Source organism: Salvelinus namaycush, chromosome 23, assembly GCF_016432855.1.
Source record: "Salvelinus namaycush isolate Seneca chromosome 23, SaNama_1.0, whole genome shotgun sequence".
NCBI lineage: Eukaryota > Metazoa > Chordata > Actinopteri > Salmoniformes > Salmonidae > Salvelinus > Salvelinus namaycush.
This window is the reverse complement of record NC_052329.1, coordinates 4577794-4604049: the sequence shown is the minus strand read 5'-3', so window position 1 is coordinate 4604049 and position 26256 is coordinate 4577794. Positions and strand designations below refer to the sequence as shown.

Genomic DNA, 26256 nt, shown 5'->3' with positions numbered 1-26256 from the left:
GCAGAGCTGGGAGGAAAGGCAGACAAACCATGAGTTGACCCTGTGTAGTGTGTCACTTTGAAGACACAGATACATGTACATAACCTTGTAGGCTTGTGCTGTATTTGGGTTTCTCTTCTCTTTTATTGGATCAGTGTGTACTGTACTGTACTGTAGGAGATTAGAGAAGGCCAAATCCATGCTGTCATTTGCATATTAAGCCTGTGGTGTTTTCAGAGGCTGACTCTGTCCTTGTATTGCTACAGTTAGACATTACCACCCCCTAGTGGTTGGTGGTACCAGTACACTGTGTGCTTATCTACAACGATCTCTCATCCTTTCCCTGTCTCTCCCCAGCCTACCTGAAGAGGCGCCACAGTTCGCTGAGTGACGGCCATTCTGTGGACGGTGGCCTGGCAGGGCCAGACTTCCTCCAGAGCGCCAGCCCCCAGCACCAGCAGCCTCCTCAGCTGTACCAGAAGAAGGTTCGGGTGGTTCTGGGTCCCGAGGAGAAGGAGGCTCTGAAGAGGGCTTACCAGGAGAAACCCTACCCCTCCCCCAAAACCATTGAGGAGCTGGCCTCCCAGCTTAACCTGAAGACCAGCACTGTTATCAACTGGTTCCACAACTACAGGTCAGTTACTGCACTATCAGGCTTAGGGTGCGGGATCAGGGCTCTAAAGTACAACGCATTTGGTTTGTCCCGTGTGGCTCAGTTGGTAGAGCATGGCGCTTGCAATGCCAGGGTTGTGGGTTCGATTCCCATGGGGGACCAGCACAAAAAAAGTCTGAAAATGTATGCACTCATGCACGCATGGATAAGAGCATCTGCTAAATGACTCAAATGTTTAGCTGTGCAGCCAGCGGTTTTATTGTGCGACTAGGAAAATAAACTCCCAGATAATAATTGTTTGTAATGATAAGGCGTCGCTGTACCGAATGCCCGATAGAAAAAAAGAGAGTGCGGATTCGACGTTTGCAGCATTACCACGGCGACAACGGCTTGTGTGCAGCCCAACCAGGCCTGAAGACCTGACCCGTATTACCGGGCTTGTGTGCAGCCCAACCAGGCCTGAAGACCTGACCCGTATTACCGGGCTTGTGTGCAGCCCAACCAGGCCTGAAGACCTGACCCGTATTACCGGGCTTGTGTACAGCCCAAGCAGGCCTGAAGACCTGACCCGTATTACCGGGCTTGCGTGCAGCCCAACCAGGCCTGAAGACCTGACCCGTATTACCGGGCTTGTGTGCAGGCCTGAAGACCTGACCCGTATTACCGGGCTTGTGTGCAGCCCAACCAGGCCTGAAGACCTGACCCGTATTACCGGAGCTAAATTGTTATCTTCCTAAAGTGGATCGCCGGGACTGCATTTTACATTCATAAAACCATGTCGTGGGCTGTTCTAAAACGACTTGCACGTCGTTAATCATTTGTTTACACTTTTCTCAGTCAGATTGCCAGATTAAATAAAGTAAATAAAAGGTAAGTTAATTAAGAACAAATTCTTATTGACAATGAGGGCCTACCAAAAGGCAGTTGGCCTCCTGCAGGGATGGGGCTGGGATTAAAAATGTAGGACACAACATACATCACAACAAGAGAGATTCCACAACACTACATAGAGAGAGACCACAACACTACATAAAGACACTACAACACTACATAGAGACACCACAACACTACATAGACACCACAACACTACATAGAGACACCACAACACTACAGAAAGAGAGACACCACAACACTACATAGAGACTCCACAACACTACATAGAGACTCCACAACACTACATAGACTCCACAACACTACATAGACTCCACAACACTACATAGACTCCACAACACTACATAGACTCCACAACACTACATAGAGACACTACATAAAGAGAGACACCACAACACTACAGAAAGAGAGATTCCACAACACTACAGAAAGAGAGACACTACAACACTACATAGAGACCCCACAACACTACATAGAGACCCCACAACACTACATAGAGACCCCACAACACTACATAGAGACCCCACAACACTACATAGAGACCCCACAACACTACAGAGACCCCACAACACTACATAGAGACCCCACAACACTACATAGAGACCCCACAACACTACATAGAGACCCCACAACACTACATAGAGACCCCACAACACTACATAGAGACCCCACAACACTACATAGAGAGACCACAACACTACATAGAGAGACCACAACACTACATAAGAGACCACAACACTACATAAGAGACCACAACACTACAGAAAGAGAGATTCCACAACACTACAGAAAGAGAGACACCACAACACTACAGAAAGAGAGACTCCACACCACAACACTACATAGACTCACAACACTACATAGAGACAACACTACATAAAGAGAGACACTACATAGAGACCCCACAACACTACATAGACCCCACAACACTACATAGAGACAACACTACATAAAGAGAGACACTACATAGAGACCCCACAACACTACATAGAGACCCCACAACACTACATAGAGACACCACAACACTACATAGACACCACAACACTACAGAAAGAGAGACACCACAACACTACAGAAAGAGAGACACCACAACACTACAGAAAGAGAGACACTACAACACTACATAGAGACCCCACAACACTACATAGAGACCCCACAACACTACATAGAGACCCCACAACACTACATAGAGACCCCACAACACTACATAGAGACCCCACAACACTACATAGAGACCCCACAACACTACAGAGACCCCACAACACTACATAGAGACCCCACAACACTACATAGAGACCCCACAACACTACATAGAGACCCCACAACACTACATAGAGACCCCACAACACTACATAGAGAGACCACAACACTACATAGAGAGACCACAACACTACATAGAGAGACCACAACACTACATAAGAGACCACAACACTACATAAGAGACCACAACACTACAGAAAGAGAGATTCCACAACACTACAGAAAGAGAGACACCACAACACTACAGAAAGAGAGACTCCACACCACAACACTACATAGACTCACAACACTACATAGAGACAACACTACATAAAGAGAGACACTACATAGAGACCCCACAACACTACATAGAGACAACACTACATAAAGAGAGACACTACATAGAGACCCCACAACACTACATAGAGACCCCACAACACTACATAGAGACACCACAACACTACATAGACACCACAACACTACAGAAAGAGAGACACCACAACACTACAGAAAGAGAGACACCACAACACTACAGAAAGAGAGACACCACAACACTACAGAAAGAGAGACAACACTACATAGAGAGAGACAACACAACACTACATAAAGAGAGACAACACAACACTACATAAAGAGAGACAACACAACACTACATAAAGAGAGACTCCACAACACTGCATAAAGAGAGACACCACAACACTACATAGAGACGTAAGACTATAGCACAAACATGGCAGCAGCACCAACATAGTATTGAAACCACATGACTTTTGTTTGAGGTGTTCAGACCAAGGGTAAGGGCAGAGAAAGCTTGTTGGACACTAAGAAAGCTTTGTTGTAGAGCGTTTAACACAAAATCTGAGGGGCCAGCTGAGTATAAGACTGTATCATCTGCATATAAATGGATGAGAGAGCTTCCTACTGACTGAGCTATGTTGTTGATGTAAATTGAGAAGAGCGTGGGGCCTAGGATCGAGCCTTGGGGTACTCCCTTGATGACAGGCAGTGGCTGAGACAGCAGATGTTCTGACCTTACACATTGCATTCTTTGAGAGAGGTAGTTAGCAAACCAGGCCAAAGACCCCTCAGAGATACCAATACTCCTTAGCCGGTCCACAAGAATGGAATGGTCTACCGTATAAAAAGCTTTGGCCAAGGCAATAAAAATAGCAGCACAACATTACTTAGAATCAAGGGCAATGGTTGCAGTGACACGTCCATAACCTGATTGCATACCAGAGAGAATACTATAGACATCAAGAAAGCCAGTCAGTTGATTATTGACAAGTTTTTCCAACACTTTTGATAAACAAGAGCAAAATAGAAATAGGCCTAATAACAGTTAGGATCAGCTTGACCTCCCCCTTTAAATAAAGGACGAACTGTGGCTGCCTTCCAAGCACTGGGAATAGGATAGACAGGCTTGGCGATGACAGGGGCAGCAACCTGTAAGAAGGATCTAAACCATCTGACCCAGATGTTCTTTTTGAGGTCAAGTTTAAGGAGCTACTTTAACACCTCGGACTCAGTGACCGCCTGCAGGGAGAAAAGAGAGGAGCATCAGGGATAGTTACATTAGATGGGCTGGGGGGAGATGAGGAAGTGTTGGGACAGGCAATGAGGCTGAGTCAAATAGGAATCCTGACTTAATGAAGTGGTGATTTTAAAAAGCTCAGCCATGTGCTTCTTGTCAGTAACAACCACATCATTAAGGGACATGGGCAGCTGTGACGAGGAGGGTTTATTCAAGTTGTAGAAACATCTCAAGGATGATCAATGGAAACAGGATGCACCTGAGCTAAATTTCAAATCTCATAGCAAAGGGTCTGAATACTTATGTAAATAAGGTATGTTTTTTTTTTTGTTCTTTAAATACATGTTTTAACATTTCTAAAAACCTGTTTTCGTTTTGTCATTATGGGGTATTGTGTGTAGGTTGAGGACATTTATTTATTTAATCAATTTTAGAATAAGGCTGTAACGAAGGTAAAGGGGTCTGAATACTTTCCTAATGCGCTTGTTGCTGAAATGCTATCAGTTCCACTTCAAACACAAAGGCTTAGTTGAAAACACTATCTAGACCTATATCATTAGGTGAAAACACTATCTAGACCTATATCATTAGGGGGAAACACTATCTAGACCTATATCATTAGGCAAACACTATCTAGACCTATATCATTAGGCAAACACTATCTAGACCTATATCATTAGGCGAAAACACTATCTAGACCTATATCATTAGGCGAAAACACTATCTAGACCTATATCATTAGGCGAAAACACTATCTAGACCTATTTCATTAGGCGAAAACACTATCTAGACCTATTTCATTAGGCGAAAACACTATCTAGACCTATTTCATTAGGCGAAAACACTATCTAGACCTATTTCATTAGGCGAAAACACTATCTAGACCTATATCATTAGGCGAAAACACTATCTAGACCTATATCATTAGGCGAAAACACTATCTAGACCTTTACCATTAGTTGAAAACACTATCTAGACCTATATCATAAGATCCGTTGAGTGACTTTGGTTCAGGTCATGATATGAACAAAGGAATCTAGCTTGGGAGCTAATTTATGTTCTGCCCTTTTGAGCAGGACATGTAATGGCCATGGTACAAAGATAAAATAGCTGGAAGTGTTGCTTGTTCAACCTCAATTCTCTCCTTGTACTGGTGGCAGAGAGCAGGTTTATGCTGAAAGACAAATTCCCAGAAACATTTGAATTAATGAATCTCCTTTAGCTTGTCGACTGCTACAGCTCTACTAAAATGTCCTGTACACACTCAAGCTGCTTCCCTCCATACCATGGTAATGTAGACACTACAAGATAACTTTCTAAAAATTAAAATATTAAGCTTTATATTTACCGGATAGCTAGATGAATACAATTTACATCTAGCCAGCTGGTAATTATGAAGCTTAATATTCTAGATAGTATCTTGTAGCTAGTTGAACATGCACCTCAATCTATAATCCAATAGCTAGCTATTTAGCTATAATTTAATCGTGGTGCGCTAGCTAGCCTACTTAGCATGTGTACTATGTCACTTAACATGGGGTTTGATTAGCTTGCTAATCGATTAGCATTCGCACCACAGTGGCTATTTTCAGTAGCTAGCCAGTTAAACATGATAAACTAACACATGAAAAATATGATCATCATGACATGCATGGTTTAGCATATCAGCAATCAACATTAAACAGCAGAATGCAACTGGCTAGCTGGCTATAATGTTACCTGTATGCAACTGTCTAGCTAGCTAGCTATATAACTAACAATAGCTAGTAATAAAACCTACTTTTTTGACACAGTTGAGACGGTAACGTATGCACACGTAGCTATCTTATCGTTTTAGCTGTAGACTGTTACCTGTGTATGGTTTATGATGATTCATGGTTTCCCACTCGGCTTCAACCAGTCCAGACTGCTTTAGCCACTGCTGGTATCTATCTCTGTGTCGATAGATACCAGCAGCTGTATCCAACACAACACTGAAAGCTGTATTTACACTTTGCATGTTGTCCATGATAAAAATATGAGTAAATATCCGCAGAGAGCATGATGTGCCATTTGACAGAGAAGCCTTAAGAGTGGGTGCGCTGACATAATGGACTATTTCTCGTGAATGTCCCAGCCCCGTCATTATCTCCACCAATCGTGGCTAGGCAAGATTCTTACGTAAAACTGCCTCTCCTGTGAAGTAGTGACAGCCGTCATGCGCCCAACTTTATGAAATGGGTCACATTTGGCCAGGTGAAATTTTATTTTAACACGCATTTCACCTTCTGACATAATTGTAGCCTACTGTTTGGGCTTACCTTTGGAGATTTGCACCAAAATAATAATTGTTCTGTGTTGATTTTTTTAAGCATTTTGAACCAAGAGCCGTTTGGAAGCCAAATGAGCCAGTTCACCGAAATGACTCACCGAAGTGCACATCACTAATCTGTTGCATGTTGTCATCACACACCTCACGTTTTTAAACAGACGGTGTAAAATGTTCAATGTAATGCATCTCAATGGTGTTGCTCCCTGGAGTGACGCAGCGGCACTACAGACACCCTGGTTCGAATCCAGGCTGTATTTTTTTGTTCACCTTTATTTAACCTGGTAGGCCAACTGAGAACGAGTTCTCATTTACAACTGCGACCTGGCCAAGATGAAGCAAAGCAGTGCGACAAAAACAACACAGAGTTACACATAAACAAACGTACAGTCAATAGCACAATAGAAAAATATATGTACAGTGTGTGCAAATGTAGAAGAGTAGGGAGGTAAGGCAATAAATAGGCTATAGAGGTGAAATAATTACAATTTAGCAATAACACTGGAGTGATGGATGTGCAGAAGATGATGTGCAAGTAGAGATACTGGGGTGCAAAAGAGCAAAATAAAATAAATAACAATATGGGGATGAGGTAGTTGGGTGTGCTATTTACAGATGGGCTGTGTACAAGTACGGTAATCGGTAAGCTGCTCTGACCGCTGATGCTTAAAGTTAGGGAGGGAGATATACGTCTCCAGCTTCAGTGATTTTTGCAATTCGTTCCAGTCATTGGCAGCAGAGAACTGGAAGGAAAGGCGGCCAAAGTAGGTGATGGCTTTGGGGATGACCAGTGCAATATACCTGCTGGAGCGAGTGCTACGGGTGGGTGTTGCTATGGTGACCAGTGAGATGAGATAAGGCGGGGCTTTACCTAGCAAAAACTTAGATGACCTGGAGCCAGTGGGTTTGGCGACGAATATGTAACGAGGGCCAGCCAACGAGAGCATACAGGTCGCAGTGGTGAGTAGTATATGGGGCTTTGGTGACAAAACGGATGGCACTGTGATAGCAAATTGGATGCAGTCTGAGTAGAGTGTTGGAGGCTATTTTGTAAATGACATCGCCGAAGTCAAGGATCGGTAGGATAGTCAGTTTTACGAGGGTATGTTTGGCAGCATGAGTAAAAGAGGCTTTGTTCTGAAATAGGAAGCCGATTCTAGATTTAATTTTGGATTGGAGATGCTTAACCTCACTAGGGTATGTGGGACGGTAGCGTCCCACCTCGTCAACAGCCAGTGAAACTGCAGTGCGCCAAATTCAAAACAACAGAAATCCCATAATTAAAATTCCTCAAACATACAAGTATTTTACACCATTTTAAAGATACACTTGTTGTAAATCCAGCCACATTGTCCGATTTCAAAAAGGCTTTACGACGAAAGCACACCAAACGATTATGTTAGGTCAGAGCCAAGTCACAGAAAAACACAGCCATTTTTCCAGCCAAAGAGAGGAGTCACAAAAAGCAGATTTAGAGATAAAATTAATCACTAACCTTTGATGATCTTCATCAGATGACACTCATAGGACTTCATGTTACACAATACATGTATGTTTTGTTCGGTAAAGTTCATATTTATATACAAAAATCTGAGTTTACATTGGCTCGTTATGTTCAGTAGTTCCAAAACATCCGGTGATTTTGCAGAGAGCCACACAGAAATACTCATAATAAACATGGCTAAAAGATACAACTGTTATGCATGGAATTTTAGATCCACTTCTCCTTAATGCAACTGCTGTGTCAGATTTCAAAAAAACTTTACGGAAAAAGCACACCATGCTATAATCTGAGTACGGCGCTCAGAGCCCAAACAGATATCCGCCATGTTGTGTAGTCAACAGAAGTCAGAAATAGCATAATAAGTATTCACTTACCTTTTGATGATCTTCATCAGAATGCACTCCCAGGAATCCGAGTTCCACAATAAATGTTTGTTTTGTTCGATAATGTCCATAATTTATGTCCAAATAACTCCTTGTTGTTCGCGCGTTTAGCCCAGTAATCAAAATTCATGAGGCGCGATCACTAGGTGCAGACGAAAAGTCAAAAAGTTCCGTTACAGTCCGTAGAAACATGTCAAACGATGTATAGAATCAATCTTTAGGATGTTTTTAACATAAATCTTCAATAATGTTCCAACCGGAGAATTCCTTTGTCTTCAGAAATGGAATGGAACGCAAGCTAACTATCACGTGAACGCGCATGGTCAGCTCGTGGTTCTCTGGCAGACCTCTGACTCATTCCCCTCTCATTCGCCCCCATTTCACAGTAGAAGCATCAAACAAGGTTCTAAAGACTGTTGACATCTAGTGGAAGCCTTAGGGAGTGCACTATGACCCCATAGACACTGTTTATTCGATAGGCAAAGAGTTGAAAAACTACAAACCTCAGATTTCCCCCTTCCTGGTTGGATTCTTTTCTCAGGTTTTTGCCTGCCATATGAGTTCTGTTATACTCACAGACATCATTCAAACCATTTTAGAAACTTCAGAGTGTTTTCTATCCAAATCTACCAATTATATGCATATTCTAGCTTTTATGGCTGAGTAGCAGGCAGTTTAATTTGGGCACGCTTTTCATCCAAAATTCCCAATGCTGCCCCCTACCCTAGAGAAGTTAATATGAGTCTGGAAGGAGAGTTTACAGTCTAACCAGACACCTAGGTATTTGTAGTTGTCCACATATTCTAAGTCAGAACCGTCCAGAGTAGGGATGCTAGTCGGGCGGGTGCGAGCAGCAATTGGTTGAAGAGCATGCATTTAGTTTTACTAGCATTTAAAAGCAGTTGGAGACCACGGAAGGAGTGTTGTATGGCATTGAAGCTCGTTCGGAAGAAGGGCCAGATGTATACAGAATGTATACAGAATGTTGTCTGCGTAGAGGTGGATTAGAGAATCACCAGCAGCAAGAGCGATATCATTGATATATACAGAGAAAAGAGTCGCCCCAAGAATTGAACCCTGTGGCACCCCCATAGACTGCCAGAGGTCCGGACAACAGGCCCTACGATTTGACACACTGAACTCTGTCTGAGAAGTAGTTGGTGAACCAGGCGAGGCAGTCATCTGAGAAACCAAGGCTGTTGAGTCTGCTGATAAGAATGCGGTGATTGACAGAGTCTAAACCCTTGACCAGGTCGATGAAGACGGCCGCACAGTACTGTCCTTGATTGATGGCGGTTATGATATCGTTTAGGACCTTGAGCGTGGCTAAGGTGCACCCGTGACCAGCTCGGAAACCAGATTGCATAGCGGAGAAGGTACGGTGGGATTCAAAATGGTCGGTGATCAGTTTGTTAACTTTAGAGAGGCAGGGCAGGATGGATATAGGTCTGTAACAGTTTAGGTCTAGAGTGTCACCCCATTTGAAGAGGGGGATGACCGCGGCAGCTCTTTCAGAACTCAGCTATCTGGATTTGGGTGAAGGAGAAGTGGTGAGGGCTTGGGCATGTTGCTGCGGGGGGTGCAGAGCTGTTGGTTGGGGTAGCCAGGTGGAAAGCATGGCCAGCCGTAGAAAAATGCTTATTGAAATTCTCGATTATGGTAGATTTATCAGTGGTGACTGTTTCCTAGCCTTAGTGCAGTGGGCAGCTGGGAGGAGGTGCTCTTATTCTCATTGGACTTTACAGTGTCCCAAAACGTTTTGGAATTAGTGCTACAGAATGCAAACTTATGTTTGAAAAAGCTAGCCTTTGCTTTCCTAACTGACTGTGTATATTGGTTCCTGACTTCCCTGAAAAGTTGCATATCGCGGGGGCTATTCGATGCTAATGCAGTACGCCACGGGATGTTTTTGTGCTGCTCAAGAGCAGTCAAGTCTGGAGTGAACCAGGGGCTATATCTGTTCTTAGTTCTACATTTTTTGAATGGGGCATGCTTATTTAAGATGGTGAGGGAAGCACTTTTAAAGAACTACCAGGCATCCTCTACTGATGAGATGAGGTCAATATCCTTCCAGGATACCCGGGCCAGGATACCCGGGGCAATCAATTCACATATGGTGTCCATGGCACAGCTGGGGGCTGAGGGGGGTCTATAAGAAGCGGCAACAGTGGAAAGGTGGATTTTTAAAAGTAGAAGCTCGAACATTTTGGGCACAGACCTGGATAGTATGACAGAACTCTGCAGGGTATCTCTGCAGTAAATAGCAACTCTGCCGTTTTTGGCAGTTCTATCTTGACGAAAAATGTTGTAGTTGGGGATGGAGATTTCAGAATTTTTGGTGGCCTTCCTAAGCCAGGATTCAGACACGGCTAGGACATCAGGGTTGTCGAAATGTGCTAATGCAGTGAATAAAACAAACTTAGGGAGGAGGTTTCTGATGTTAACATGCGTGAAACCAAGGCTTTTGCGGTTACAGAAGTCAACAAATGAGAGTGTCTGGGGAATAGGTGTAATGCTGGGGGCTACAGGGCCTGGGTTAACCTCAACATCACCAGAGGAACAGAGGAGGAGTATGATAAGGGTACGGCTATAAGAACTGGTTGTCTAGTGCGTTGGGAACAGAGAATAAGAAGAGCAGATTTCTCTGCGTGGTAGAATAGATTCGGGGCATAATGTACAGACAAGGGTATGGTAGGATGTGAGTACAGTGGAGGTAAACCTAGGCATTGAGTGACAATGAAAAGGCTTGCATCTCTGGAGACACCAGTTAAGCCAGGTGAGGTCTCCGCATGTGTGGGGGGTATGATAAAAGATCTATCTAGGGCACGTTGAGCGGGACTGGGGGCTCTACAGTGAAATAAAAGCAGTTGACAAGGCATAATGATATTAGGGAGAGGCATGTGTTGCCGAGTGATCATAGGGTCCAATGAGCAGCAATAGGTGAGTCAGGGAGCCGTTCGGTAGTCGCAACTTTGCTAGACGAGCGGGAGACACAGCGTTCAGAAAGCTAGCGGGCCGGGGCTAGCAGATGTGTCTTCGGCGGCATCGCAACGGAAAAGCCTATTGAAACCACATTGGACAATTACGTCGGCAGACCAGTCATGATGGATCGGCGGGCCTCCGTGTCGGCAATAAAGGGTCCAGGCCAATTGGCAAAAGAGGTATTGTAGCCCACGTATTAGCTGGTTTACCTCTTTGGCTAGCCGCGAAATGGGCCTAGCTCAAGGCTAACTGGTGCTTACTTTGGCACAGAGGCGTTAGCCAGCAATAGCCACTCGGTTGCAGCTAGCTAGCTGCGATGAGCCAGTCTATTGTTCCAGAGCTTGCGGCAGGAATCCGGTGATGTGGTGGAGAAAAGCAGTCCGATATGCTCTGGGTTGATATCGCGCTGTGCAGACTGGCAGGTATTGACCGAGCTAAAGCTGGCTGGTGTCCGAGCTAAAGGTGAAGGCCGCTAGCCGTGGCTAACAATGACTCGTAGCTAGTTAGCTGGCTAGCTTCTGATGTAGGTTCCAGTTATGAAGTTTAAAAATAGCAGATCCGTACCACATTGGGTGAGGCGGATTGCAGGAAAGTATATTTAGAGCGTAGGTGGAAAGTGAGATTAAAATATATACGAGAAAAACGAAGATCCGACTATTTACACGAGACAAGACAAACACACGTACGACTGCTACGCCATCTTGGATGTTCATTACATTTCACAACCAGCCCTGATTGCGGGTCCCATAGGGCGGCGCACAATTGGCCCAGCGTCGTCCAGGTTTGGCCGGGGTAGGCCGTCATTGTAAATAAGAATTTGTTCTTAACTGACTTGCCTATTTAAATAAAGGTTAAATTTAAAATTAAATTAAAATAGGAAAATAGCTTTTTTTACCAAATCTAGAAACCTGACATTCCACAAATGATGTTGTAATTTCAATGACAGTTATTCGTATCAACATTTCAGCTTTTATAATAAACTAGACCAATGTCTTTACGGTGTTACATACTGGTTTGTAGTACACAACATGTACTTCAAAAGCAAATATAATTTATGTAGGCCCAATATTGGCTCCATCGCAATCAATTTAATGAATCTTATTTTCTGGTGCTCTTAAATTTCATGTGGTGCTTCTAACTCTTTGAAGTTGATTGCACCAGTGAAATATGTTAATGAAGAGTCCTGTGTGGGATAGTAACAGACCTGTAACTAATTCATTAGATCATGTCTGTTCTGTTGCTGTGAATCCTAGTGCTGTGATATTACACACTGTAGAGTTGGTGACTGTTTTGATCAAATCTACTTCTACTTACGGTCTTCTGTTTGACGTCCCTTTGTGTTTGAGGAGTCAGTCTTTAACCCCCTGCTCTCTGTCCCTCCCCAGGTCTCGTATCCGCAGGGAGCTCTTCATAGAGGAGATTCAGGCTGCAGGGTCAGCGGCAGCAGCTAAAGCAGGGGAGGGGGACAGCTGTGACGGGACAGAGTCCGATGGCACGGTGGAGGGCCGCCACCGGGGGCCTACAGGGCCAGAGGAGCACAAAGAGGCCTCTGAGGACCAGGACATGGAGGTCAGGGTTGAAGCTGGGGTGTCAGGTGGATCCCCTGTCCAGAGAAACTCCACTACCTCAGGTTCGGCCGGGCCGGGCTCCAGCAGCAGCAGCCTCTTCGGCCCCCCTGAGGCAGGTCTCTCTCTCTCAGCCCCAGCGAGTCACACCTCAACCCCGGCGAGGAACCCCAGGGACAATACCCTGCGCAAGAAGAAAGCTGCCAACCTCAACAATATCATCCACAGACTGGAGAAGGCTGCCGGCAAGGAAGACCCATCTGAGTGGGAGTTCTGAACCTCCCCCCACCCCTCACACCCCTTCTCATGACCTCACAACCTCTGCCCTTTGACCCTCACCCTGGTCTTCTCCTATTGGACAGAAGAGGGCAACAGCCAAAGCCAAGCTTAATGGCCATTTTATACACAGTCTCTTTCCTGAGAGAAAGGAGAGAAGTGGTTGCCAAACCAACATATAGGAGAAGATATAATGAACTCTGAGAAGACAAAAAGGATTGAATCCTAGGCTCTCTGAATATTGAGTTTAGTTTTGTTACTGAGTAAAGCACTTAGTTGTCCTGCTGGCCACAGGGCCTGCTGTACCCCCCAAACACCATCAGTTACTGGCAGGCTGCACCACAGGCAGACAGGCAGGAAGGCAGGCTGACCTGGGGCTGTTTTAAAGGATGGATGGACGCACTCACAGGAAGAGAATTCTTTCATGTGTTAATTTAGAAGAGATCCATTTTTCCCCTGTCAACTCAGTGTCCTGTCCCACAGACCTCCCCTCACGTAGTGACCTCACGTAGTGAGCCCAGCCACCTCTTTTCCCACACTGTCCAGTGACTGTTGCAAACCTTCTGCCTTTTTCTCTCTCCACTGATGTGTGTTGTTTTAAGGGTTCACGTGGCTTTTTGACCTTGTTACTCCATTGTGTGTGTGTGTGTGTGTGTGTGTGTGTGTGTGTGTGTGTGTGTGTGTGTGTGTGTGTGTGTGTGTGTGTGTGTGTGTGTGTGTGTGTGTGTGTGTGTGTGTGTGTGTGTGTGTGTGTGTGTGTGGCTGAGGATCAAGATGATTCAGCTGTAGAGAAGAATCAAACCTAAAAAGGCCAAGTTTCCATAGTTACTGAGGGAAGAATGACCTTTTGACCCCTGTGTGGTCCTGCTAGCAGCCATGTGATGGTGCTGAGCGGCGGGATCTCCGGTGCACCACTCAACGGAAGAGGAACCACCTTTTTTTGTTCCCGAGTGTACTCCAATGATGATTTTTATATAGCGATTTGGTTGCCACTAAGAGATTGCACAGTCTATTGACTCTAGAGAGTACACGTTAGATAATTGTTTTTACACAAAAGCAAAAAAGAGAAGAGTTACTGTTTTGAAACTTAAAAGTGAAACTTGGTTAACTCCCAGTTGAAACATAATATGTGATGAGACGCCGTAGTGAGCTAATGTAGTGATATGTTGTCATTGTTCTGGGTTAGTATGTGTACACATCACAGTTTAACCAACCTGCTCTGACCTATTGTGTCTACCAATGTTTTCCTCACAAAACATATTTCCAGGTGAAATCAGGAAAACTGGACAAAACAACACGGACATGTCAGTATCATCTGTACTGGAAGTCCCAGGTTTGGTCAATAACACAGCCTGCTGTATTAGTCTACATACAGAGAGGCAGGTGGCTTATACTGAAGTCCTACTCCATACACCCTGCTCCACTCCATACACCCTACTCCATACACCCTACTCCATACACCCTACTCCACACACCCTACTCCATACACCCTACTCCACAAACCCTACTCCACACACCCTGCTCCACTCCACACACCCTGTTCCACTCCATACACCCTACTCCATACACCCTACTCCACACACCCTGCTCCACTCCACACACCCTACTCCATACACCCTACTCCACACACCCTGCTCCACTCCATACACCCTACTCCATACACCCTACTCCACACACCCTGCTCCACTCCATACACCCTACTCCATACACCCTACTCCACACACCCTACTCCACACACCCTGCTCCACTCCACACACCCTACTCCACACACCCTGCTCCACTCCACACACCCTACTCCATACACCCTACTCCACACACCCTGCTCCACTCCATACACCCTACTCCATACACCCTACTCCACACACCCTGCTACACTCCACACACCCTACTCCACACACCCTGCTCCACTCCACACACCCTACTCCACACACCCTGCTCCACTCCACACACCCTACTCCACACACCCTACTCCATACACCCTGCTCCACTCCATACACCCTACTCCATACACCCTACTCCATACACCCTACTCCACACACCCTGCTCCACTCCACACACCCTGCTCCATACACCCTACTCCATATACCCTACTCCATACACCCTACTCCACACACCCTACTCCACACACCCTACTCCACACACTCCACTCCACACACCCTACTCCACACACCCTACTCCACTCCACACACCCTACTCCACACATCCTACTCCACACACCCTACTCCACACACCCTACTCCACACATCCTACTCCACACACCCTACTCCACACATCCTACTCCACACATCCTACTCCACACACCCTACTCCACACACCCTACTCCACACACCCTACTCCACACATCCTACTCCACACACCCTACTCCACACACCCTACTCCACACATCCTACTCCACACACCCTACTCCACACACCCTACTCCAGACACTTCTCCAGGGCTACAAATCCCCTGTCCTTCATTCCACACGCTGTCACACTAGACTATGGGTCACATGGAGTGTACGGTAGCTGTATGCTGTGTTTGTACATTCTGTAGCTAGTACTGTACACCTATTGGTTTAGATCTTTATGAAAACTATCCCTCACCCCCTCTCTCTCTCCCTTACCCCTCTCTCCCTCCCTTACCCCTCGATCTCCCTCCCTCCCTTACACCTCCCTTACCATTCCCTCTCCCTCTCTCTCTCCCTTACCCCTCCCTCCCTTACCATTTCCTCTCTCTCTCTCTCCCTCCCTTACCCTCCCTCTCTCTCTCCTTACCCCTCCCTCTCTCTCTACCTCCCTTACCCCTCCCTCTCTCTCTCCCTCCCTTACCCCTCCCTCCCTTACCCCTCCCTCCCCCTCTCTCGTCCCTACCTTACCCCTTCCTCGCTCTCTCTCCCTCCCTTACCCCTCCCTCCCTTACCCTTCCCTCTCTCTCGTCCCTCCCTTACCCCTCCCTCCCTTACCCTCCTTCCCTCTCTCTCGTCCCTCCCTTACCCTCCCTCCCTCTCATCCCTCCCTTACCCCTCCCTCGCACTCTCTCTCCCTCCCTTACCCCTCCCTCGCTCTCCCTTACCCCTCTCCCTCCCTCCCTCTCCCTTACCCCTCTCCCTCGTCCCCCCCTTACCTCTCTCTCGCTCCCTCTCTCGTCCCCCCCTTACCTCTCTCTCTCTCCCTCTCTCATCCCCCCCTTACCTCTCTCTCTAGCTCCCTCTCTCGTCCCTCCCTCTCTCGTCCCTCCCTCTCTCTCGTCCCTCTCTCGTCCCTCCCTCTCTCTCGTCCCTCCCTCACCCCTCCCTCTCTCTCGTCCCTCCCTCACCCCTCCCTCCCTCTCTCTCGTCCCTCCCTCACCCCTCCCTCCCTCTCTCTTGTCCCTCCCTCCCTTACCCGTCCCTCCCTTACCCCTCCCTCTCTCTCGTCCCTCCCTCACCCCTCCCTCCCTCTCTCTCGTCCCTCCCTCACCCCTCCCTCCCTTTCTCTCGTCCCTCCCTTACCCCTCTCCCTCCCTCCCTTACCCCTCCCTCTCCCGCCCTCCCTTACCCCTCCCTCTCCCGCCCTCCCTTACCCCTCTCCCGCCCTCCCTTACTCCTCCCTCTCTTTCGTCCCTCCCTTACCCCTCCCTCTCTTTCCCTCCCTCTCTTTCCCTCCCTCCCTTACCCCTCATAAACATCCTCTCTTAGTGCCTGTCAGTCCACTGCCTCTCCGTCGTGTGTGTGTTTTTTAATGTTCTGAATGGGGTCGTTTCTCGTACGTACTTGCACACACTTAAGAGTGCACAACTGCCACTCACCATTTCTACTATAAGCTGTTTTCTGGGTTATTATTATTATTATCATGAAGTAGTGTGATATTATTTTACTGTAGACTCTTTGTATGGTCATATCGTACGTATAGTTTGTTTTTTATTCAGCTTAAGTGCTGTATTGTTCATTTAATGTCTTATTGTTTGACTTGATGTTTTTATTGCATAATGGATTACCTGAGGGCAACTACTTTTTTGTGTGGGGGGGGCTGAGACTGCCGGCAGTATTGGGTAATATTTACAAGATGTAGTTAGTTCTCATACGTTTGTATATTGATGAATTCTGAAGTTTATTGGACGTGTCATTTACGTTGTTTTTACATGACATGGAATGACATGGAATCTACAGTACATGCTCAGGCATTGACTGTTTCCCTCACAGCTCTTATGCTCTTTATCGTTGAATCAAACGATACATCTACAAGACAAGATTACACACAATATCTCTTGGCACTATATCCAAAATCACAGAATATCGCTTAGAACTATCTATTAGATTAGGGGTTTCTCAACTTTTTCAGCTCAAGACCCAAAGGAGAAATTGACCATCTTCCCATGAACAAAATCATCCTACAACGACCCAAATTAAGAAGAAATCGTATGTGATTATAGATGTATTCTCATAATTCGGGACCTACCTCACTTGCCCAGGGCCCGCTTTGGGTCCCCACCTATATTTTAAGAAACCCTTTCCTAGATCAGAGAGTATCTCTTGGCGCTATCTCCTAGATCAGAAGTATCTCTTGGCACTATCTCCTAGATCAGAAGTATCTCTTGGCACTATCTCCTAGATCAGAAGTATCTCTTGGCACTATCTCCTAGATCAGAGAGTATCTCTTGGCGCTATCTCCTAGATCAGAGAGTATCTCTTGGCACTATCTCCTAGATCAGAGAGTATCTCTTGGCACTATCTCCTAGATCAGAGAGTATCTCTTGGCGCTATCTCCTAGATCAGAGAGTATCTCTTGGCGCTATCTCCTAGATCAGAGAGTATCTCTTGGCGCTATCTCCTAGATCAGAGAGTATCTCTTGGTGCTATCTCCTAGATCAGAGAGTATCTCTTGGCGCTATCTCCTAGATCAGAGAGTATCTCTTGGCACTATCTCCTAGATCAGAGAGTATCTCTTGGCGCTATCTCCTAGATCAGAGAGTATCTCTTGGCGCTATCTCCTAGATCAGAGAGTATCTCTTGGCGCTATCTCCTAGATCAGAGAGTATCTCTTGGCACTATCTCCTAGATCAGAGAGTATCTCTTGGCACTATCTCCTAGATCAGAGAGTATCTCTTGGCACTATCTCCTAGATCAGAGAGTATCTCTTGGCACTATCTCCTAGATCAGAGAGTATCTCTTGGCACTATCTCCTAGATCAGAAAGTATCTCTTGGCACTATCTCCTAGATCAGAAGTATCTCTTGGCACTATCTCCTAGATCAGAGAGTATCTCTTGGCACTATCTCCTAGATCAGAGAGTATCTCTTGGCACTATCTCCTAGATCAGAGAGTATCTCTTGGCACTATCTCCTAGATCAGAGAGTATCTCTTGGCACTATCTCCTAGATCAGAGAGTATCTCTTGGCACTGTCTCCTAGATCAGAGTATCTATATCTCCCAATGTCTTATGGTGTCTCGTTGGGGCAACAGCATGCTGTCCCCTTCACAGGCGTAACATACGCCGGCGCCACATACGCCGGCGCTGTCTGAAGAACACGGTGCAGTGAAGTCATACAGGGGGCCTTGATGTACAGCAGGGGGATTTTAGAAGAATCACTGTACCTTGTTGCTGCTGTCTATTTTTCCTGTTAGTCGGTATGTTTTGTCAAAATGGTGTCTGGTGATAGGAAATAGACTCATGACAACTAGTCTTGACTGATCTCGGCCCAGAGAATCATCTCTGCCGAATTGAGATTGAAAGAGTATATATTTAAGGAAATAAGGAAGTGTTCTTTTACAGAGTTGTATCCGTCGTGTCCCTTATGTTGTCTGCTCCATACATTACAGACTGTATGGCATCGCCAAGCTCCGAAGCATTATCCATCCATCATAACACTGTTATTGATTGATCTGATATAGTAATACTGTTGTTATGCAGTGGTAGAAGCAGCCCGTTTCCATAGCAGCCATAATAGACCCATCCATAGACACACCAAGCACTTATTGTGACTGTAGGCTGCTAAGCAAGCCCCTCCTGTTCAGCTCAGCACTCCAAGGAACTCTGGGAAATGTATGCCTTTTACACGTGGTTCCAAACCAAACACATGCTCTTTACTCACGACCTGCAGCCCAGCACGACACTGCTTCTTTATACTGTGTTTGACTTGCAACGCCTGGTGACTACACTTAGCCAGCAGCACCCAGGGGACCTGGTTCTAAACCAAAACCCTTCATTATACTGCGTCTCCTTAGCCAATCTCCTGACATCATTTCACACCTCTCACCATTGGTTAGAAACCAAAAGTCTATATATATTTCTTGATTAATCACGATTTCAGAAAGGAATCAGGGTTACTGTGCTACGGTATTCCCTACATCTGCATGACGACATCTCATTACAACGTAGCCCTACTCCATGATGTCCAATGGCCTGTAGCCCTACTCCCTGATGTCCAATGGCCTGTAGACCTACTCCCTGATGTCCAATGGCCTGTAGCCCTACTCCCTGATGTCCAATGGCCGGTAGCCCTACTCCCTGATGTCCAATGGCCTGTAGCCCTACTCCCTGATGTCCAATGTCCTGTAGACCTACTCCCTGATGTCCAATGGCCGGTAGACCTACTCCCTGATGTCCAATGTCCTGTAGACCTACTCCCTGATGTCCAATGGCCTGTAGACCTACTCCCTGATGTCCAATGGCCTGTAGCCCTACTCCCTGATGTCCAATGGCCTGTAGCCCTACTCCCTGATGTCCAATGGCCTGTAGCCCTACTCCCTGATGTCCAATGGCTGGTAGCCCTACTCCCTGATGTCCAATGGCCTGTAGCCCTACTCCCTGATGTCCAATGGCCTGTAGACCTACTCCCTGATGTCCAATGTCCTGTAGCCCTACTCCCTGATGTCCAATGTCCTGTAGCCCTACTCCCTGATGTCCAATGGCTGGTAGCCCTACTCCCTGATGTCCAATGGCCTGTAGCCCTACTCCCTGATGTCCAATGGCCTGTAGCCCTACTCCTTGATGTCCAATGTCCTGTAGACCTACTCCCTGATGTCCAATGGCCTGTAGACCTACTCCCTGATGTCCAATGGCCTGTAGACCTACTCCCTGATGTCCAATGGCCTGTAGACCTACTCCCTGATGTCCAATGGCTGGTAGCCCTACTCCCTGATGTCCAATGTCCTGTAGACCTACTCCCTGATGTCCAATGGCCTGTAGACCTACTCCCTGATGTCCAATGGCCTGTAGCCCTACTCCCTGATGTCCAATGGCCTGTAGACCTACTCCCTGATGTCCAATGGCCTGTAGACCTACTCCCTGATGTCCAATGGCTGGTAGCCCTACTCCCTGATGTCCAATGTCCTGTAGACCTACTCCCTGATGTCCAATGGCCTGTAGCCCTACTCCCTGATGTCCAATGGCCTGTAGACCTACTCCCTGATGTCCAATGGCTGGTAGCCCTACTCCCTGATGTCCAATGGCCTGTAGACCTACTCCCTGATGTCCAATGGCCTGTAGACCTACTCCCTGATGTCCAATGTCCTGTAGACCTACTCCCTGATGTCCAATGGCCTGTAGACCTACTCCCTGATGTCCAATGGCCTGTAGACCTACTCCCTGATGTCCAATGGCCTGTAGACCTACTCCCTGATGTCCAATGGCCTGTAGACCTACTCCCTGATGTCCAATGGCTGGTAGCCCTACTCCCTGATGTCCAATGGCTGGTAGCCCTACTCCCTGATGTCCAATGTCCTGTAGACCTACTCCCTGATGTCCAATGGCCGGTAGCCCTACTCCCTGATGTCCAATGGCCGGTAGCCCTACTCCCTGATGTCCAATGGCCGGTAGCCCTACTCCCTGATGTCCAATGGCCGGTAACCCTACTCCCTGATGTCCAATGGCCTGTAGCCCTACTCCCTGATGTCCAATGGCCGGTAGCCCTACTCCCTGATGTCCAATGGCCTGTAGCCCTACTCCCTGATGTCCAATGGCCTGTAGACCTACTCCCTGATGTCCAATGGCTGGTAGCCCTACTCCCTGATGTCCAATGGCCTGTAGACCTACTCCCTGATGTCCAATGGCCTGTAGCCCTACTCCCTGATGTCCAATGGCCTGTAGCCCTACTCCCTGATGTCCAATGGCCTGTAGCCCTACTCCCTGATGTCCAATGGCCGGTAGCCCTACTCCCTGATGTCCAATGGCCGGTAGCCCTACTCCCTGATGTCCAATGGCCGGTAGCCCTACTCCCTGATGTCCAATGGCCGGTAGCCCTACTCCCTGATGTCCAATGGCCGGTAGCCCTACTCCCTGATGTCCAATGTCCTGTAGACCTACTCCCTGATGTCCAATGGCCGGTAGCCCTACTCCCTGATGTCCAATGTCCTGTAGACCTACTCCCTGATGTCCAATGTCCTGTAGACCTACTCCCTGATGTCCAATGGCCTGTAGACCTACTCCCTGATGTCCAATGGCCTGTAGCCCTACTCCCTGATGTCCAATGGCCGGTAGCCCTACTCCCTGATGTCCAATGGCCGGTAGCCCTACTCCCTGATGTCCAATGGCCTGTAGACCTACTCCCTGATGTCCAATGGCCTGTAGACCTACTCCCTGATGTCCAATGGCCTGTAGACCTACTCCCTGATGTCCAATGGCCTGTAGCCCTACTCCCTGATGTCCAATGGCCTGTAGACCTACTCCCTGATGTCCAATGTCCTGTAGACCTACTCCCTGATGTCCAATGTCCTGTAGCCCTACTCCCTGATGTCCAATGGCTGGTAGCCCTACTCCCTGATGTCCAATGGCTGGTAGCCCTACTCCCTGATGTCCAATGTCCTGTAGACCTACTCCCTGATGTCCAATGGCCGGTAGCCCTACTCCCTGATGTCCAATGGCCTGTAGACCTACTCCCTGATGTCCAATGGCTGGTAGCCCTACTCCCTGATGTCCAATGTCCTGTAGACCTACTCCCTGATGTCCAATGTCCTGTAGACCTACTCCCTGATGTCCAATGTCCTGTAGACCTACTCCCTGATGTCCAATGGCCGGTAGCCCTACTCCCTGATGTCCAATGGCCTGTAGACCTACTCCCTGATGTCCAATGGCCTGTAGACCTACTCCCTGATGTCCAATGGCCTGTAGACCTACTCCCTGATGTCCAATGTCCTGTAGCCCTACTCCCTGATGTCCAATGGCCTGTAGACCTACTCCCTGATGTCCAATGGCCTGTAGACCTACTCCCTGATGTCCAATGGCCTGTAGACCTACTCCCTGATGTCCAATGGCCGGTAGCCCTACTCCCTGATGTCCAATGGCCTGTAGACCTACTCCCTGATGTCCAATGGCCGGTAGCCCTACTCCCTGATGTCCAATGGCCGGTAGCTCTACTCCCTGATGTCCAATGGCCGGTAGCCCTACTCCCTGATGTCCAATGGCTGGTAGCCCTACTCCCTGATGTCCAATGTCCTGTAGACCTACTCCCTGATGTCCAATGGCTGGTAGCCCTACTCCCTGATGTCCAATGGCCTGTAGACCTACTCCCTGATGTCCAATGGCCTGTAGACCTACTCCCTGATGTCCAATGGCCTGTAGCCCTACTCCCTGATGTCCAATGGCTGGTAGCCCTACTCCCTGATGTCCAATGGCCGGTAGCCCTACTCCCTGATGTCCAATGGCTGGTAGCCCTACTCCCTGATGTCCAATGTCCTGTAGACCTACTCCCTGATGTCCAATGGCTGGTAGCCCTACTCCCTGATGTCCAATGGCCTGTAGCCCTACTCCCTGATGTCTAATGGCCTGTAGACCTACTCCCTGATGTCCAATGGCCTGTAGACCTACTCCCTGATGTCCAATGGCCTGTAGACCTACTCCCTGATGTCCAATGGCCTGTAGCCCTACTCCCTGATGTCCAATGGCTGGTAGCCCTACTCCCTGATGTCCAATGGCCGGTAGCCCTACTCCCTGATGTCCAATGGCTGGTAGCCCTACTCCCTGATGTCCAATGTCCTGTAGACCTACTCCCTGATGTCCAATGGCTGGTAGCCCTACTCCCTGATGTCCAATGGCCTGTAGCCCTACTCCCTGATGTCTAATGGCCTGTAGACCTACTCCCTGATGTCCAATGGCCTATAGACCTACTCCCTGATGTCCAATGTCCTATAGACCTACTCCCTGATGTCCAATGTCCTATAGACCTACTCCCTGATGTCCAATGGCCGGTAGCCCTACTCCCTGATGTCCAATGGCCGGTAGCCCTACTCCCTGATGTCCAATGGCCGGTAGCTCTACTCCCTGATGTCCAATGGCCGGTAGCCCTACTCCCTGATGTCCAATGGCCGGTAGACCTACTCCCTGATGTCCAATGGCCGGTAGCCCTACTCCCTGATGTCCAATGGCTGGTAGCCCTACTCCCTGATGTCCAATGGCCGGTAGCTCTACTCCCTGATGTCCAATGGCCGGTAGCCCTACTCCCTGATCACACAGGGCAGTGCTGTCATCAGCTGTGGACCGCTGTTCAACTGATGCTTTAGTGAAAGAGAGCTTTGACCTGGGTGTTGATGAGACTATATTTTGGAGGCTGTAGTTCCATTTCATTGTCTTGTGTAGCAGTGCTTCTCAGATCCTCCTTGACTCTTATGATATTTGCTCACATCACAAGCATGGCTACATAAATCTGAACCATTAAAAATGGTTTGAATACAGCACCATTTCAGACACACTATTACTATATTGTAGCATGACAGCTGCTTTATAACAGGTGTTCATACCGTCTGTAATGTAGGTGCAGTTTACCATAGTCCACTTCTATCTCCAATCGATGTTTGTTATGATCTGCCGGAATCCTATTTAGTAAGTCGTTTATATCGTCACGGAAACCAAATGGGTGCCGTCTGTGTCAGGTCAGATGTCCTGTCAGTATGATGCAGTCAGGATTGACCGTCACTCTCTGTATGACTGGCCGCACTTCCCAGAGCCGACAGCTGTTCTCCAAACGGCTCCTTGTTCTCGATATAATGCACCGAGTCTCTAAAAGGCATTTATCTTGTGCTTCTCTCCTCATCCACTGCCAATGGACCGGTCTCTCTAATCATTTTTCATGAAGACTGTCGGAACAAATTGCATCGATTGTCATCTTTGTTTTTTGGTACTTTTTTTTTTAGCTTATTTGTGTTTCTCAGCACCTTTGCTGTCAACATTTAAAGGGTCAAGTTTGGTGGCATTCAAGAGATTCTGTGTAGAAGGGGATCTGCTGTTTGTTTGGTTGTACGTGTCTTTTGGGTTGGTTATCTACACAGTCAGTTTCCTCTAGGAGATGGTCAGTTTCTGGAAGCCTAAATCAAGTTTTCAGATTAGACTGTACGAGGTTCAGCCTGCAGTGTCTGATGGGAAGATGGGAAAAGGTTGTTTTGTGTTAAATATTCTAATCTGGCTTTTACAGCTGAACAATTTGATGTTATTGTCCAATTTGATTGGGTTTATTTTGTTTGGTGGGGGAGGGAGGGAGGGGAATTCAGGAATTTTCCATCCACAGATATTTTTCTATAAAGCTAAATCAGATGATTCTATACACTGTCGTATAAAACGCTGTACAGATGCAACAGACTGTATGTCATGTTAAAGTCTCCTGAAGTTGTAAAACATTGTTATTGTTCGTTCTATTGAAGTAGTAGTAGTTGTTAGTGTATGTGGTTGTAGAGGCGGTCTGGACCGCAGCACTGGACTCCATATCAGGACTAGGAAAAACAATGCTCTGTTTTCTAATACTTTTTAAAAGACATGTTATTGAAGTGGATTTTTGTAAGAAGGAAAATACTTTCAGAATCATTGGTATACACAGCACACACACACACACTTCCTCTTTCTCACAGCACAATACACATCACACTGGAGAATGTTGTGTTTATCGGGCCCCTGTCTATGCCCCTCATGGAACTCTCCTATTTCAGGCTGTTAGTTGACACTCACATTTCTCATATATATATATAATATATGAATATAATCATTTTGTTTCTACCTTGTCTGTCTCTACTGGCTCTGCTCTGTCAGTAGCTGGATGAGGAGACTGGCTAGAATGGCCCAGTTAGTAAAAGGCACTGGACCAAGGTTGGAGTCAAGTCCATTTAAATTCCTGTCAATTCAGAAAATAAACCAAATTCTAAATGTTACCCAATTTGAAAAAGCATCGAAGATAAGTGGAATTTCAGTATGCTTCCTGAATAAACTGTCATTTAAATAGAATTGACCCCCCAACCCTGCACTGGACTGACTTCCTGTCTATTGAATTGTCATACTGTCCAGTTGTCATACTGGCTACTTGTGGTTTGGACAATGGATTCCCATAATGAGATTACCAAGTCCGCTTGAACGTTTCCTGGTATTATTTCTGACCAGAACACACTGATGGGTCTTTATGGAAAAAGCAGTTGTATACAGAGATTAAGCATTTTTCAAGTTAAAATATCAACCACAACAAAAAAGGTTGTCCCGATCACTGCACAAAATCCACATATCATTCACAAGCTGAGCCACGTTCTATTTAATATTCTTATCAATATGATATCAGCCATTTAAGATGAAATTAAACTTTGGTTGAATTGAACTTTTGGTGAGAAACGTCTAGCCCGAATTCTCCCTACACCGTTCCCCACTCTTGAGATCAGCACAGAGGAAGTTGAAAACCAAAATGAAGAGATGGGGTTTGTCCTTACCTCTTCACAAAGCTTTAATATGCTTTCGGTGGCTTGAACCAATCATTTGTTTGTGTCAGTTCAGAGTGAAGCGTTATAATTTGTTATTTTCAGTCAGCAACCATTTGTTGTTGAAGTCTTCTCATCTTATCCCGGTCACTTGTTTGTGTTTCAGTGTATTCAACCCGGTCTCAGAGCATTTCGTATTATTCTGTGCGTAAATCCGTGACACTCCATTGAGTAAAATATGTTACAGGTGGGCAAATAACGCGAACGTCTAGCAACCCGAAGGTTGCAGAGTTCGAATCTCATCACGGACAACTTTAGCGTTTTGTTAATTCGTAACATTGTACGTTTTGCAAATTCGTAA

General features: G+C 46.7%; 1 protein-coding gene across 1 annotated transcript in view; it reads left to right on the top strand.

Moving 5' to 3' along the window:
• Positions 1–13956, top strand: part of LOC120018924 (homeobox protein cut-like 1) — a 54520-nt gene extending 40564 nt beyond the window's left edge. Inside the window, exons 13-14 of the mRNA XM_038962138.1 lie at positions 337–613; positions 12819–13956. Coding sequence (XP_038818066.1) covers positions 337–613; positions 12819–13275 — 734 coding nt within the window. The 3' untranslated portion in view covers positions 13276–13956. The remainder of the gene's footprint in view (positions 1–336; positions 614–12818) is intronic.
• Positions 13957–26256: the final 12300 nt, after the last annotated feature.